This window comes from Vicia villosa, linkage group LG5, assembly GCF_029867415.1.
Source record: "Vicia villosa cultivar HV-30 ecotype Madison, WI linkage group LG5, Vvil1.0, whole genome shotgun sequence".
Taxonomy (NCBI): Eukaryota; Viridiplantae; Streptophyta; class Magnoliopsida; order Fabales; family Fabaceae; genus Vicia; species Vicia villosa.
The window spans coordinates 136,779,158-136,795,943 of record NC_081184.1 but is presented as its reverse complement, the minus strand read 5'-3'; the positions used below and the strand labels follow the sequence as shown (position 1 = coordinate 136,795,943).

The 16,786-nt window shown below is 34.2% G+C and overlaps 2 protein-coding genes across 2 annotated transcripts; one reads left to right on the top strand and one right to left on the bottom strand.

The window, feature by feature from the left end:
• The first annotated feature begins 3,105 nt into the window (after nt 1-3,105).
• On the top strand, nt 3,106-5,207 carry LOC131602666 (polyubiquitin). Its single transcript, XM_058874835.1, has 2 exons — nt 3,106-3,263; nt 3,879-5,207. Exon 2 carries the CDS (start codon nt 3,879-3,881, stop codon nt 5,022-5,024), a length of 1,146 nt encoding a protein of 381 aa, XP_058730818.1. The 5' UTR covers nt 3,106-3,263; the 3' UTR covers nt 5,025-5,207.
• Nucleotides 5,208-14,791: 9,584 nt separating this feature from the next.
• Nucleotides 14,792-15,509, bottom strand: LOC131602665 (18.2 kDa class I heat shock protein-like). The gene has a single exon (XM_058874834.1). The coding sequence runs from the start codon at nt 15,416-15,418 to the stop codon at nt 14,942-14,944; it is 477 nt and encodes a 158-aa protein (XP_058730817.1). The 5' UTR covers nt 15,419-15,509; the 3' UTR covers nt 14,792-14,941.
• Nucleotides 15,510-16,786: the final 1,277 nt, after the last annotated feature.

Genomic DNA, 16,786 nt, shown 5'->3' with positions numbered 1-16,786 from the left:
AAACTTTGACAAATATTTTGTGTGTGCAATTTATCAATTTTTATTTTTAGGGAAAGAGATATTTTCGAACTTTCATAGGACTTAAGAGATTTTTGGAACTTACACTGTATCTGGAATTGACATCATACTCCTCTTAGACGACCTTTGAAAATGGCTTCAGACTCTTCTTACATAGCCTATGGCCTTATCTTTGTATTTCTCATACACAACCTTTGGCCTTTACTTCAGACACTTTCTGCATGACCTCTATTCATTTTGGGTAAACATTATGGGGTTTTCGACTTCCTCTTCCTCCTGGTTGTTACTTTCTTAGGTTTACTTTAAACAACTACATAATTGTAAATTGAATGCAAATTTAAGTTTCTTATTTCCCTGATATTTCAACTTTGAAGGGAAGCATTTATTAGATTTGTTGAAGCTAACATCAATATTGTCCTTAGGCCAAGAGCTTAAAGAGGGTTGTTTATACTACGGGCACGATTTTAGGGAAAAGATTACAACTTTTCTTTTTCCGAAGCTATCTAGAATGGATCCTAGTCCTTGGTGGGCTACTCCGATCCATTGTGAATGTGAACAAAAATAAGAACAATTGGTCGTTTCCACATACAACGCCAATATTTTAATATATAACTTAGGTTAACAACAATGATGGCAGTCTGATGGAAAGGTGAAGATGAGGTTTAATAAGACTTTTCATCGTAGGCCCTAGTGGAAGGTGGAAGGGGGAATAGTTTCTCTTGTAGGCCTTGGTTGCTAAAGGATCAGATCTCATTGTAGGCCATGGTGGAATAGGGACTAGTACACATCGTAGGCCATGGTGGAATATGGACTAGTTCACGTCATGACTCTAGTGAAAGAATACTTTGCAAACACTCAGACACTTAGGTCAATAAAGACCCTAAGTGTGAAGTTTCATGGATATAATTATGTGTGCCTGGATTTGAGGCCTTCCTTAAGATTTTATAGTGATATCCCAACATTTTTCAATGACCTAGAACCATATGTTTCCTAGAGCTATCTTAGAAGAAAAATGTTAGAGAATCTTGTAAGTCTTTGTTATCTAATTGTGAATAAAGGTCGGTATAACTTTATCAATTGTATCTCTAGGAAATGTATATCAGTTGGACGTCCCAACGTTCTAAGGCACGAATGACCTGATTCTCTGCATATTGAGCCTTGGTTCAAATCTGCCCATCTATTGGGTCTATTTCTGATCTATTAGGCTACTTGTTTACTATGTATCATAACTCTTAGGCTACCTATATAATGGATCATATACATGTCATAATGCTAATCTCCAGGCATGAGATGCTTATTTATTGGATTATATATCTTTTGGATTGCCAAACTTAAGGAGAATCTACCTCTTGGGATGCCTATGTCTTGGGTTGCCCATCGTACTAAGGCATAAGTGACCTATTTATTTTCATGTTAGACCTTGGCCTAGACATGAGCAGTCTCATTCAATGATAACACCAAACGTCAACTTCACTAACGTAACACCAACAATTTCAAGTAGTGGGAGATGATACCTGTTTGTTATGTATGTATAGTCAATAATTGACATAATATGAAATTTAATCAATAGCTTCCTAAAATCAAGTAAATGAAATGTTACATTTATGGGAGAAGACAGTACCTGTTTGTTTTGTTTGTACAATAAAAAGTAACACCAAATGAAACAAGTTTAATAACTTCACTAGATTAAAATGTGCCCAAAAGATATCAGCAGCAACATTTGATTCGACCATGTTTTGAACCAGTGCATGTATTTCTCATCTTGTATGTAGATCTTGCCTTGTACACCTACGTAATACTAGTTAGGTTTTCTAAATTTCTATCTTTCAAAACAACAATTATGTACTTGAGAGTCATACTCTATTTTGTCATTTCATTCACAAACTGTCTTTCATAATGTTTTAAACGGCCTAATATATCATGACGATCTAAATCCATAGCTTGTTCATGATTGTGAAATCCACACCTAACTATTGCCTTCCAACCGCTACCACTTGACACAAATCTCAGCATAAATGAACATTTAACTTTCAAACTAAAAGTGCCTTGAGAGGAATTATTCTTCTTGTAGTTTCTCCATCTCTCACAACCCATAATCAATTTATCTTTCCTCCTTCTAATCCCATTTGCGATTTCAGAAGGAACATTAATAACAATAATACACTACTATTTACCAATGGACTGTGCTTGTGCTAACACGTCAATCTAGGAGGAAAATATCTATAATTTATAACATATAAAGAAAGAGTTATCAATTGTAGAGATACCCAAAAATGTAAGTAAAACATACATTGTCAGTTGTGAAGAACTGTGTAAAATCTATAGAAGAACCGTTCATCTCAAGAGCGCACAAAGCAAACATCCTGAATTGAACTACCAGATTTTTCAAACTGGGTTAAAAACCCGTGGTATACCAAAATTTTCAAAAGATTAAAAAATTTGGCTATCGATTTTTTCAAAAATAATTATTTTCTTAGAAAATACAGGACTTAAAAAAACACGGTATAAATGCACCATTTTCAAACTTTTTGGTAAAAACTATTTATTTTTGCAGAAAATACGAACTTTAAAGAATCGATAAAAATCATAAAAAATTTTAATTTTGGTAAAAAATACAAAGTTTTAAATTTTCGTACTGAATTTTTTATTACAACTATGAAATATTTCAAAATTTACCACTTCTCCAAAATAGTTTTTTTTATCAACGGTAATTTTTTAGATAGGTAAATGATAAAAGGACATTTTGATCAATATAAAAATAAAGGGGTTATCAGGTAGAATTGGGGTTGGCAGAACAAAATCTCCACCTTTTGTATACAAGTCCAGGCCAAAATAGACATAGCCCAATTAATAAAATCTTCTTTTATATTAAAAAAAGAATTGCCAAAATTAATTTTAAAAAATGCATTGAAAAGAAAAACTAAGTAAGAAGAAACGAAGAACTATCTAGAGGCGGTACAAAACGAAATAAGCCAACAGACTGAAAACGTGTTTGGAAGGGAACGCGTTATCATCTTATCCGTTGCCGAAGACGACGCTGATACCAAACATTGCCGTGTCAAAATGATTAATAGCTCAAATTTTTCCACGTGTCACGGCGTAATTGGCAGATCTGCCGTTACTTTCACGCAATCTCAAACAATTTTAGGCTATAAATTCGAAAGCCCATTAACACATTACTCATATATTCAGATAAACTTTTGATTCTTCTCAGAGAAAAGAAACCCCTAGCACACTCAATCAAGGTACCTTCTTCTACTCTTCATCTTTTTCTCACAAAGATTTCGATTATTAGGGTTTTGTGTTCTCTCGATTGATTAATTATTGAATCAAATTTGATTTTTATTTGGTATATCAGATTTCGTTATTAGGGTTTTGTTTTATTGTTTCATTGATTGTTGAACATGTTAGCTATGATTTTGATCTAATTGTTTGTGTAATTTTGCTCTATCATTGCGAAACTTTTTCCTTGATTAATTGGCAAATTTCTAAAAAAATTATAATGGAAGAAGACGTTCATATCTGTTTTTAGGTTTTGTATACTGAATTTCTCATAGCAGGATCGTATGATTATAAAGCATTCAATATTTAGATTAGTTCAGGGGTACTAATTTATATGTGTATCAAATCTCTAGTTCAGTTTTTTGTTCTGTATATGTGTAATTTAGGATTGTCACCCAAATTATTAGGGGAAATTGATGAAGTTTGTAAGATGCTTCCTGTAAATAGAAGTGGTTATATTGGATGATTTTATGCTTGAAGCTTTTGTTTGTTATATGTGGTCCTTCTGTGTGGTGGTGAGCATTATAGATAATCTGAATACGAATTTGTGATTGATTTGTTTCTTTCTGATAATATAGATGCAAATTTTCGTTAAGACCCTCACTGGCAAGACCATCACTCTCGAAGTTGAGAGTTCGGATACCATAGACAATGTTAAGGCAAAGATTCAAGACAAGGAAGGAATCCCTCCAGACCAGCAGAGGCTCATTTTTGCTGGCAAGCAACTAGAGGATGGCCGTACTCTTGCAGATTACAATATCCAGAAGGAATCTACCCTCCACTTGGTGCTCCGTCTCCGTGGTGGTATGCAAATCTTTGTCAAGACCCTCACAGGAAAGACCATTACCCTTGAGGTGGAGAGCTCTGACACCATTGACAATGTCAAGGCCAAGATCCAGGACAAAGAAGGCATTCCACCAGACCAACAGAGGCTCATCTTTGCTGGCAAACAGCTTGAAGATGGCAGAACTTTGGCTGATTACAACATCCAGAAAGAATCCACCCTCCATCTTGTGTTGAGACTTCGTGGTGGTATGCAGATTTTTGTGAAGACCCTGACTGGAAAGACAATTACGTTGGAGGTAGAGAGCTCAGACACAATTGACAATGTGAAGGCCAAGATACAGGACAAGGAGGGCATTCCACCAGACCAGCAAAGGCTCATTTTTGCTGGAAAGCAGCTCGAAGATGGCAGAACTTTGGCTGATTACAACATCCAGAAAGAATCAACCCTCCATCTTGTTTTGAGGCTTCGTGGTGGTATGCAGATTTTTGTCAAAACCCTCACCGGAAAGACAATTACTTTGGAGGTAGAGAGCTCAGACACAATTGACAATGTGAAGGCCAAGATACAGGACAAGGAGGGTATCCCTCCAGACCAGCAAAGGTTGATTTTTGCTGGAAAGCAACTTGAAGATGGCCGAACTTTGGCTGATTACAACATTCAGAAAGAGTCCACCCTTCACCTTGTCCTTCGTCTGAGGGGAGGTATGCAGATCTTTGTAAAGACTTTGACCGGAAAAACCATTACCTTAGAGGTAGAAAGTTCAGACACAATCGATAATGTGAAGGCAAAAATTCAGGACAAGGAGGGAATCCCACCAGATCAGCAGAGATTGATCTTTGCTGGGAAGCAATTGGAGGATGGAAGGACCCTTGCTGACTACAACATTCAGAAGGAGTCTACTCTTCACCTTGTTTTGCGCCTTCGTGGTGGATTTTAGCTTTTTATGTTTCAGTCTTTAGCTTTTATGTTTCAGAACTTATGTATTGGGTTTGTAATGGCCCTGGAAACTGTTGTTTGTGATGTGGTTTGTGTATGACTATGCTCTAGTTTTACTTAATGATGTGGTTTGTGTATGACTATGCTCTAGTTTTACTTAATGAATGTGGACAATTTGTTGGTTTGTTTGGGATTCCAAAAATTACCTGCAATTGCATTATTTTAATTGCTACATTTGAAATTGGTTATCCATGACATTGAGGATGCAAGTGTCATGTTAGAGAGGTAACCTTTCTCTATTAAAAATCTTAAACTTCAATCACAACAGAGCAAGCTTAGATTTGATTTATCATCCTTGTTTGAAAGATGATTCATGCGCCCATGCCAAGCAGGGATGCCTCAACCTATGATAGCATGAGCAAGAGAGAGAATATGGCACATTAAAGAATTGCCAAAAAGCTACAAACACTAAGGCATTCTAGCTGAATAAGCTCTTTCCATATGATATTGTCTGTTTTTTTGTTCTGATATCTATTTTTAGGAGTACCGTGGCTGTAATCATCTTAATAATATCTGTTCATGTTTTGTGTTTGGGTTGTAGCTTATCAATATATTACTTAATTTTTCCCTTTAAAAGAAAAAGTGATGAAATGTGTTTAAAGCTAAATTGCTCAAAACATTTGAGACGTAGAAGTCCCCTCCCCCATATTCATCTTCTAGGAATTGAAAGGAATTATTAAGCATGGTCAGAATGGAGTCTTCATATGCCAAAAGAAGTTTACATGGGAAATATTCAAACAATTTCACAATCAGACTACTGCTTAAGAAGGAAATATCAAAGAACACTTCCACACCATCGTTCGAGAGCTTGGTCTCTTCTGTCCATAAAACACTTCCTAATTTTCTGGATTATCACGGTTTCATCTTTATTTTAACATACCAAGGGATTAATTTGCAAATTCAACAAATCATTGTATGGCCTTCACCAAGCTTCACGCCAATGTCTTTCAAAATTATCTATCACTGTGAAAGGCTTTTGTTTTTCCCAAAGTTCAGTTGATCATTCCCTTTTCTCCAAAGGCATTGGAAGTCACATTGTTTTTCTCTTGACTGTGTAGATGATGTTGTGGTAATCCACTTCAATAAAGACTAATTAAATGACAATCTTACACGGGTAAAAAGGTGTTTCAAACACAGTCTTAGGCAATTTGAACTATTCTCCTGAATGAATACACAAATGTCAACTCATGTATACTTTGCAGCTTTTGACAGATGCCAAGTTCATCTCTGCCAAGGCTCAATCCTTACAATATGAACCCGAAACTCAATTCAATGAAGTGGATGGTGAGAAATTTCATGAGCTCTTTATACAGTAGGTTGATTGTCTTCTCATGTACTTTTTACAATGGATGTCTCAGCCAATTCAATTACTGAGCCTTGGATTTCTCGCATGCGGGTCATTCGCCACCTGTTATCATACCTCAAAGGTTCTCCAGGCCAATGTATCATGTTCCCTTTTCGAAACCCTACAAATCTACTTCATGTTTCTTCATTTTTTAGACTCTTCTCTCATCATCTGCATGTCTAAAAAGCAGACACAGAAGCACAGACATCTGATTGACCTCTGAGCTCCTTTGGTTGAAGCAAATCTCGCACACTTTTGAAGTCCGAATGTAGTTTTCTATGGTTTTCTGTGATATCTTATCTGCGGTTTAAAGGCTTACAATCCTATTACTCAGGCTCAGTCTAAATATATTGACATAGACTGTTACTTCATTCGCAGACACATTCTCAATGGCTTCCTCAACCTTGCGTACATCTTAGCTCGATATCAACTCGCTTATATTCATCAAGGAATTACTACAATCACTGCTCCATTCTCTAATGTCTAAGATGGAAATATCTATTATTTGATGAATTAAAGAAAGATTGAAGAAATCTAAAAAAAAAGAGAAATGAATTTTTCATATTGAATTATATTAGAAAATAATAATAATTATTGAAAGTATTAGAGAAGTAGAACTCTAGTATGTATACATATGTCTTTATCTGTATAGATCCATTTCAGTTACTCTAACAAATTCAGTTATTCTAACAAATTCAGTTACATGTAACTAACTTTCTATTATCAGTCATTAGTCCTATGAAGCCCAGACTCGGACACGGGACACGACACAGATACGGACACGGGGACTCCACTAATATAGAAAATATAGGACACGGACACGGCTATATATTTTTTATATATTAATATAATAATGCAATGTATGAAAAACGAGAAGCAAAATTTATGTATATTTAAACTTAGTACTTTAGATTAATAAAAAAAAGACATAAATCCATTAAAACATATCATATCATAGTCATTCCATATTGATAAAACCAGTCTCTAAACCATGGAATAAGAAAAAAATAAGGAATCCTAATTATGTTATTTTTATAGTGGAGAAGTGAAATATGAAAGGTAAAAAAATCTTATTATTTTTATAAATCAAAATCTGATAATTATTGAGTTGGGTCTTTTTTTTATAAAAAAAATCTATTTTTTTTAGTTGGGTGTGTCCTTTATTCGAAACAAGGTGTCGTATCCGTGTCCGCTGCAATTAAATTATTTTTTTCATTGGACACTGCAAAAACGTGTCAGATACGTGTCGTACGCGTGTCGTACGAGTATCTGTGTCTGATACGTGTCCGACGCGGCGACACGCCTTCTTAATGGCGTGTCGGCGCTTCATAGGTCATTACCCAATTCAAGCCATGACAGATCTTACACTAGCTACCACATTACAGATCTTACACTAGCCACCACATTACAAGACAACAACTACCTACTATGGAACCAAGAGATTGAGGGAGTGATTCTCACTTAGAGAATGTACAAACTGATAGTGAATCCTCAATCTCGCTGAAGTTCAAGACAGATCAAGATCGACTTGAAGACAAAGTTTCTAAAGAGTATGAATTTTGGATTGTGCAAAATCAAGCTGTGTTCATATTGCTTCTTTCAATGATCTCTGAATCGACCTAGAGTCCTATTATGCTAACACGCGTTTGAAGTGTGAGACAAATTTCATAGGTATTTCAATGCGTGAGAGTTAGACATTTGTGAGTTGAGTTTAAATCGATGAAAGGCAATTGCTCCATTATTGAGTAAGGTCTTGCAAATCAAAGCATTTGCCAATTCCTTACCCGCAGTTGGTGATTCCATCTCGGAGCAAGATAAAATTGATTCTATTTTCAATGGTCTACCAAAGGAGTACAATCCATTTATGATGTAATATGGGATTTCTGATTCACCAACACTTTATGATGTTGAAACTTTGCCCTACGTCCAAGAAGCTCAATTGGAAAGATTTTGGTAAGGACTAGTTGTGTCAAATGTCTATGTAAATGTAGCTCACACAAATCAATAAATAGGTGGTGTGCGTGATAATTTGTCTGGTGCTCGTGGTAAAAGTTGAATGTCTTGAGGCACATGTCGTAGCAGAGGTCGCAACTCAAGTGGAAATCGACTTGCATGCCAACTATGTGGAAAATATGGCCGCTCAGTTGCGGATTATTGGAACATGCTTGATGAGGCATTTGTGTCCTCTCGTACTTAACCAAGTTCATCAGTAAATCAACATACAACAAGTGACAAGCCTGAAACATCCACCTCTGATTCACATGCCATTTCCTTGGTGGCTACAATACAACACAAGAGTATTCTTTACCCACAGAGCTTGAAGCTCAAGGTTGATTTGCTGATTCAGTTGCCTCGCATCATCTTACAATTAATGCTTATCTTTTACATATCAAGAAATTTTATGTAGGTCATAGTAGAGTTTTGTTGCAAATGGCCAGTCCTTAAAAATTCAGTGTGTAGGCTCTTTCATTGTTACTTCCAAATCTAATTATAAAGAGTTTAACACTTAATATTAGAACGTGTGGATTGGGTCTGATCCATCCCTACAAAACTGACTTGTAAGATGAGGTTTTTCCCACATATAAACATAACACATGCCATATCTCTAAGCAATATGAGACTAAATCTATCCCTTTAAATCTCACACAATGTAGGTGCTGTAGGATGCAATGAAAGAAAGTCAAATGTCACAGTTAGGCGACTAGGGGTGGACCGCAATGAAGGCAGAAATTCCAACACTTAATGATACTCTTAATGTGCCTTGAATAATAAGAAACCTACTGTCAGTGTCAAAATTCTCAAGAGATAACCAAGTTGCATTTGTGTTTCTTACTGATAAGTGTCCTGTGAAATCTCATGGTTCTAAACATGTTTGGCTTAAAAGATTTTTTGATACAATTTACTCATACTTCTTTCTACAACTGCTAGTGAAGCTTTCAAGATTCCTTTTGAATTCTACAACTCATGGTCTGTCTCCTACTATACATAAACCTGTTAGTTCGATATCTTGTTGTCATTACTAATGTAAATAAATCAAGTATTAGCTCTTTGTGGCATTACAAGTTTGGCCATGCTAATTTTCCTTCCATTTTATATGCTTTGAAGTATTGTAATGTGCATATTTATAATAAAGAAAGTACTATTGTCTAAATCTTGCTGTTTGGACAAATATTATATGTATATATACTCTTTTGTTCTCTATTGTGTACACTCCTTGATACATAGTAGTGCACTTCAGGAAAATCTTCTTCTAAATGATCATCCGATGCTCTCAAAAGGGAAAACAGGTCGCTCAAAACCAAAGACCTTTCTCTCTCGTGTTGAATCAATGTTTATTGCAACCTGAATGGAATCAAGCAATACAAGTAGAAGATGATGCACCTTGGACACTTATCAATTTTCCACCTCGCAGAAAATCAGTTGGGTGCAAATAGATGTTCAAAGTGAAGGAAAATCCAGATGGGGCCTATCAAAAAGTACAAACAAGGTTAGTAGCCAGAGACTACAACGAACAATTTGACTTTGGCTTTAATTAAATGCTTTCTCCAAATGAGGGCGAACTCTAACCATGGTTATACTTACATTAGCTCTCATATACAACTAGGATCTTCAATAAATAATGTCTTTCTCAATGGATCCCTACTCGAGGAAGTTACATATCACAACCACCTGGATTTGTGCATCCAAATAAAACTCTATTATACGAGTTGAATAAAGCGTTTTATGGGCTCAAGTGAGCCCCAAAAACATAGTATGAGAAACTCACTCAAGCACTCATTCAGGTTGGTTTCTGTCATAGTTGGTATGATCATTCATTATTTGTTTACACTCATCAAGGCATAATTCTTTATGCACTAGTGCATGTAGATGACATACTTATCATCTACTCTAGTTCACAAGCTAATCAACTCTTTTCATGCCTCATTAGCTTAGAAAAAGTTAGGTAGACCCAAATACTTCTCGGGGATAGAAGTGAAAACTCTGAACAACGATTCCATGCTACTACACTGTCCAAATACATCAAGAACCTACTGACCTATTAAATATTGATCATTGGATGCTAAATACAAAGAAGCTTCTATTAAATCTATTAGAAAGGATTAAAGATGATTACATGAGATGTTTTATAGACAGAGCTTGTTAAGTTATTAACAGATTATCCAACTTGTAATATTGACTCTTTAATCTTAGTTTCTACATTTCCTAAGTGGATTTATTCAACTATATCACTATTAGTGAAAAAAGTTAGTTATTGCTCAATATCTGCATCTATCTATCACGAGAGGAGCTTGAGTGTATAAGATGTAACCCTTCTATGTAATTCACTTTTTGATGAAATGAAATCATTTTCACAAATATCTCTCTCTGAAGCATCAACATACATCAAGTAGTCTTTTTTATATGTCTAGGGAGCTGCAGATTATGGTATTAAATACTCCCACTTTGAAAATTTTATATTGATGACATGAGATGTTAGAAATACGGTATGATAATCCTGGATATCTTCAAGAATCGTGTTCGTTCACTTTCCGAACAAAGTATTTCGACCCTATTCTTGTCTGGGTTCACGAAATCTTTGCGGGGATAATTCTTGAAGAACAATCTGTTTCTGACAATGGAGAACAAATCAGAATGTAGAGAGGAAGTATCTAATTTCGTATTTCAAATCGAGACCAAAAGACTCCTTATATAGGAGACCAATAATAGAAACGAACAGACACACCTTTTCGGAAAACAGTTATGTCTGTTGGAACGGGTGCAACTATTCAAACGAATCGTTATGTCCGTTGGGAACGGGTGCAACTATTCAAACGAAACGTTATGCTCGTTTCTATTATTCACATTCAATTACGCGTTTGGCTCGACGAGCGTGCACTCCGCACTACCCTAACTCGTTTCAAACTTAACGCATAATTGCATTGGCCTATAGTAAATCACATTACTACCAAAATGCATTGATGATACTAAAATCACCAACAAACTCCCCCCATTTTAGTATAATCCTTGATTTACTTTACAGGTATAACGATCAAACAAATGCATAGAAGAAAATGTCTTACGATTGAATTTTCATCTTAGTACAAATACACATTCCAAATATTCGAAAATCGAGGTGTCATAATGATTGAACCCGTCAATCCATTTGAATATCTAAAGATATAGTACACATATGTTTCTTACAATACTCTACTATTCATACTTGACACTTTACAAGCCATGTGTCCTTATCCATTAATAAGCATATAGGAAGCCAAGTCCAAGCTTCTTGAAGCGGCAAAACTTCATGCTCACATAGGTGATCCTTTTAATCTTGCACCTGCATTAGCAATTTTTCAAAAGAACCATTAAGAAGATATACTTCAACCTAGCCATCACTTGCAGGTCTGAGCACATACCTTGGGAAGATAAACACAATTGCTCCAATCTTTAACTATGATCTTTCCACATTGAATTCTGCTTCTAACGTTGTATTAGAAGGGAATTGGGTATACCATAACTAATAGATTTAAATGGACTTTAATCCCATCCCAATTACCGACTTCTTCACTAAGTCTCTTGCTAACCCCTTCGTCAAGTGGTCAGCTAAGTTTTGTTACGACCGAACAAACTCAATAGATATCACCCTATTCATGATTAATTCCCTAATCATACTATGTCTAATACCCAAATGTCTAGACTTTCCATTGTATATTTGACTGTATGCTTTAGCCAGTGTGGCACTACTATCACAACGGATTGAAATTGGTGATATCGGTTTAGGCCATATCGGAATCTCATATACCAAGTTCCTTAACCCTTTAGTTTGTGTGTCTCCTCCTTAATCGGAGAATCTTACAATGACAAAGTCAAACTTTTAATGTCATTGTTTCGGTGCTTGTTTTAATTCATGCAAGGATTTAACAAGCTTGTACACTATTTGTTCATTAACAAGAAGTATATAACCTTCTAATATCTCCATGTAAATCTCCTCATTGAGATCTCCATTTTAGGAATGTCATGTTGACATCCTTTTGATGAACTATAAGTTCATGCAAAAACTAATGCAAACAATACTCTAATTGTTGCCGCCCTTGCTACTAGTGCATATGTGTTTAAATAATCAACACATTCCTTGTCTAAACACTTGGTTGTTGATCTAAACTTGTAGGTGTTTAGTGTACCATCTTTATGATACTTCCTTCTAAACACTCACTTGCATCCAACCAAGTATGATTTGACATTGTTGATTCTATTTCATCTTGGATAACATCATTCCAAGAGAAGTCCCTTGAAATTACATCTTCATTGTAACTCTTTATGATCATCTTCCACTCGAAGGATAATAGGAATCTTACGAACAAAATTCTCACAATTTCCTTCTGCACAAGAGAAATAAGTCGAAAAGTGATTTTGTTCGGTCTTATATCCTTAGCCTTTCAGACTTTGTTTATTCTAAGTCCGATTTGTTTTTCAACAATCATTGACAAACTTTCGATTTATTTTTCAATAAATCCGTAGAGAACCTTCCTCACGAGGTTTTCATTTGTGGGAATTTTGAATTCCTTATCCTCCGCGATAAGATTCTCAAATTCCATATCTCGTTATGAATCATCTTTAAATGATCTCTATATGTTTTATAATAATAAGTTTCATTGAAACATAGATTTGACTACCTTTAGTAATCAACAAGTACATATACGGTAAGAATTTATTTCCCGTATGACAATGTGACCAACATATATTCATGGTCAATTTATACACCGTTTATTACTTCATTATTTCATCATTTATTTCGAACCAATACAATTAATCAATGTGGAAATAAAATATAATTCAACACTGATAAAAACGTTTGACAAAACACATCCTGATAAGAATTTGTTCACTTTAATTCAATCGTTGTGTTTTTTCCATTTCAACTCGCAACTGTACTTTTCTACATCCAACCGATACAGTACAACCTTTGAAGAAATAATTATGAATATGTAACTTTTCACTTGAACATTTGAAATAATTCTAACGTTAGAAGTTAAAATTTACATAATTAGTGTGATACACACTTGATTTCATTCGCGAAATGATACAATATATTTGTGTACAGCGGCAAGTCATGGTTCTACATGCATATATATCTTCAACCATTAAATATATAATTTTATGAAATAAAATAGTCATGCTATAAATACATAGCGGCAGCATATTAATGCACTATGGTGACTGAGATATTCATTTAAGTTTACATTCTCAAAATTGCATTATATTCATATATATTTAAATGCTATGCTTACATGATAAATATCAGCATGAATATGTCGTGAAGATAATATTTATATGTGATTTTCATCATAAATATGCTTATTAGGGAGATCACAAACCATTCTTACAGCACTTTGAAATTTAAGTATAATTGATTTCCAGATTAATATTTATTAATAAATTATAGAAAACCTTAACATCCGTTCTATATCAATTATTAGAAAATATCTTTAAAATCTTGATAATATTATTTTCACAATTCTTTAAATATTTTTTTTTATAAGAAACAATAAACCATACCCGAATTTATGTTGTCGATTATTGTTCTTGAAACTTGTCCAATTTTCCGAAACTTTTAGTCATCTCCTTGACGGTGCTTCCTCCTCCAGCCATGATTATCAGAATAATACTTTGTTCGTTTGTTAGAAATACGGTATGATAATCCTGGATATCTTCAAGAATCGTGTTCGTTCACTTTCCGAACAAAGTATTTCGACCCTATTCTTGTCTGGGTTCACGAAATCTTTGCGGGGATAATTCTTGAAGAACAATCTGTTTCTGACAATGGAGAACAAATCAGAATGTAGAGAGGAAGTATCTAATTTCGTATTTCAAATCGAGACCAAAAGACTCCTTATATAGGAGACCAATAATAGAAACGAACAGACACACCTTTTCGGAAAAACAGTTATGTCTGTTGGAACGGGTGCAACTATTCAAACGAATCGTTATGTCCGTTGGGAACGGGTGCAACTATTCAAACGAAACGTTATGCTCGTTTCTATTATTCACATTCAATTACGCGTTTGGCTCGACGAGCGTGCACTCCGCACTACCCTAACTCGTTTCAAACTTAACGCATAATTGCATTGGCCTATAGTAAATCACATTACTACCAAAATGCATTGATGATACTAAAATCACCAACATGAGAAACCAATAGGTGATTGTTTATGCACTGAACAATCAAATTGCATTACCATTTTTTAAGAGGACACCAAACTGGAGCTACGCAGTGCATAAGTATTGTTTGTGTAATAGTAATATGGAAATTTGTTGCAGTGTATTATCTCTTGTTTAGTTCTATAACATAACGAAACATTCATTTGCATTCATTGGAAGAAGAGTAAAAACTAATTAGTTATTTATTTATACATTAACATTACATCATCATATTTCCCTTACACGCAAATCATAAAAACGTAACCATTACAACCAAGACAAGACAAGCACACGAATTTCAAGCAACACATTAATCGAGCTTGTTGTGTGTGACTTCAGCCAGAGATCTCAATGGACTTAACATCAGGTTTCTTAACTTCTTCTTTTGGAACAGTGACAGTGAGAACACCATTTTCCATTGAAGCTCTCACTTGATCCATTTTGGCATTCTCAGGCAATCTGAATCTCCTCATGAACTTTCCACTACTGCGTTCAACGCGATGCCATTGGTCGTTCTTATCTTCTTTCTCAATATTTCTCTTTCCGCTTATCTGTAGAACCCTATCATCTTCAATCTCAACTTTCACTTCCTCCTTCTTCAGTCCAGGAAGATCAGCCTTGAACACATGTGCTTCTGGGGTCTCCTTCCAGTCAACTCGTGTGCTCACAAAAGCAGAATTCTCACGAGGGAATGAAGCAGAAATTGCAGAACTTGGAAATGAAAAATCCTTGAAGGGATCCCAAACGTCGAGAGAGAATGGATCGTATACGTTGCTCTTTCTGCCACCAAAGAAACTTGGAATCAAAGACATCTTTTTATGTAGTTGAAAACTCTGTAAAATTTAGAATTAATTGTAAGCAAAAGTAGATATCGATTCTTAGTGTGATTCACCTTCTCTAGAGGCACCGAGTATTTAAAGGAGATAGTAGAATAATCTTGCATAATCGAGAAAGTGCTGTTTATGGAATCATTTTGTCACCATCATGGTCTAGAAATATCTGTAATTCTGGAGACCGACCTCGAAAGGTCTAGAACTTATTTTAACAATTCAGCAATAAAAGACGGACTTTGGATTTTTATCTAGTTTTACCCCTTAAATTTCTCAAATTTTTAATTTTGGTCTCTCAAATTTAATGGTTTAATTTTGATCTTCAAATTTTTTAATTGCTTGATTTGATCCTTGTTTGATTTTGAAGAATTCCGTGTTGAAATGGGATAAAAGAAAAATAAAAGTATAAGAAAGTGGGCTCATTTGGTATTTTGAATAATGATTTTTTTAAAAAATTCAAATGAAAAAATAAATTAATAAATTTTCACAAAATTTTATTTTAGATATTTTATCTTTATATTATGATTCTTTTAAATATTAAATTTTCAAAAATTCACTTAAACTTAAAGTTATTTAGAATAACTTTTTAAGTGATATTTTTTTTAAAATGGTATAATTTTGACTGTTTTAGTCTTCTATATAATATATCTATATAATTGAATATCAAAATTAAATTCTTAATTTATAAAAATTCAGTTTTAAAAAGTTTTTTTAATTACTTTTAAAATACAATTTTTTTTAAAATTTAAACTAAAACAAATGGGTCCTTAGAGTGTAAATTCAGTTTTACAAATGCATCAAATCAAATTATTTTCTAATGTCACTTTCTTAATTAATTATAACAATATTTCAATAAAAGGTTGTATTTAATTAAAATTTTGTTGTTATCATGTATACAACATTAATTATTATTTATTTGAATTATAATATTTTTTGGTTATAATATTTTTTTTCATGCCACATTATAGATATTATAGTTATTGTTTATGTTTGTATATTTTGAAGAATCAAATATCGACCAAAAATTTATGTTTGGATTAGAATATGAACCCATAATCAGGAGTGTCATTCTGATTCGGTTCCTACAATATGAACCCATATTGAGAGAGTGTTTTACATGTTTCAAATTCCAATATGTGTGCTTCCTTGTCTCTTTTTTTTTATAGAACGCTCAAAGACAAGGATATCAAAGGCTAAACACATTTATGTGTATCTGATACGATTTAAGTGCATTTCTTGGATGATTGCGTACCTGATACGATTTAAGTGTATTTCTTGCATGATTGCGTACCTGATATCAAAGGCTAAACACATTTATGTGTATCTGATACGATTTAAGTGCATTTCTTG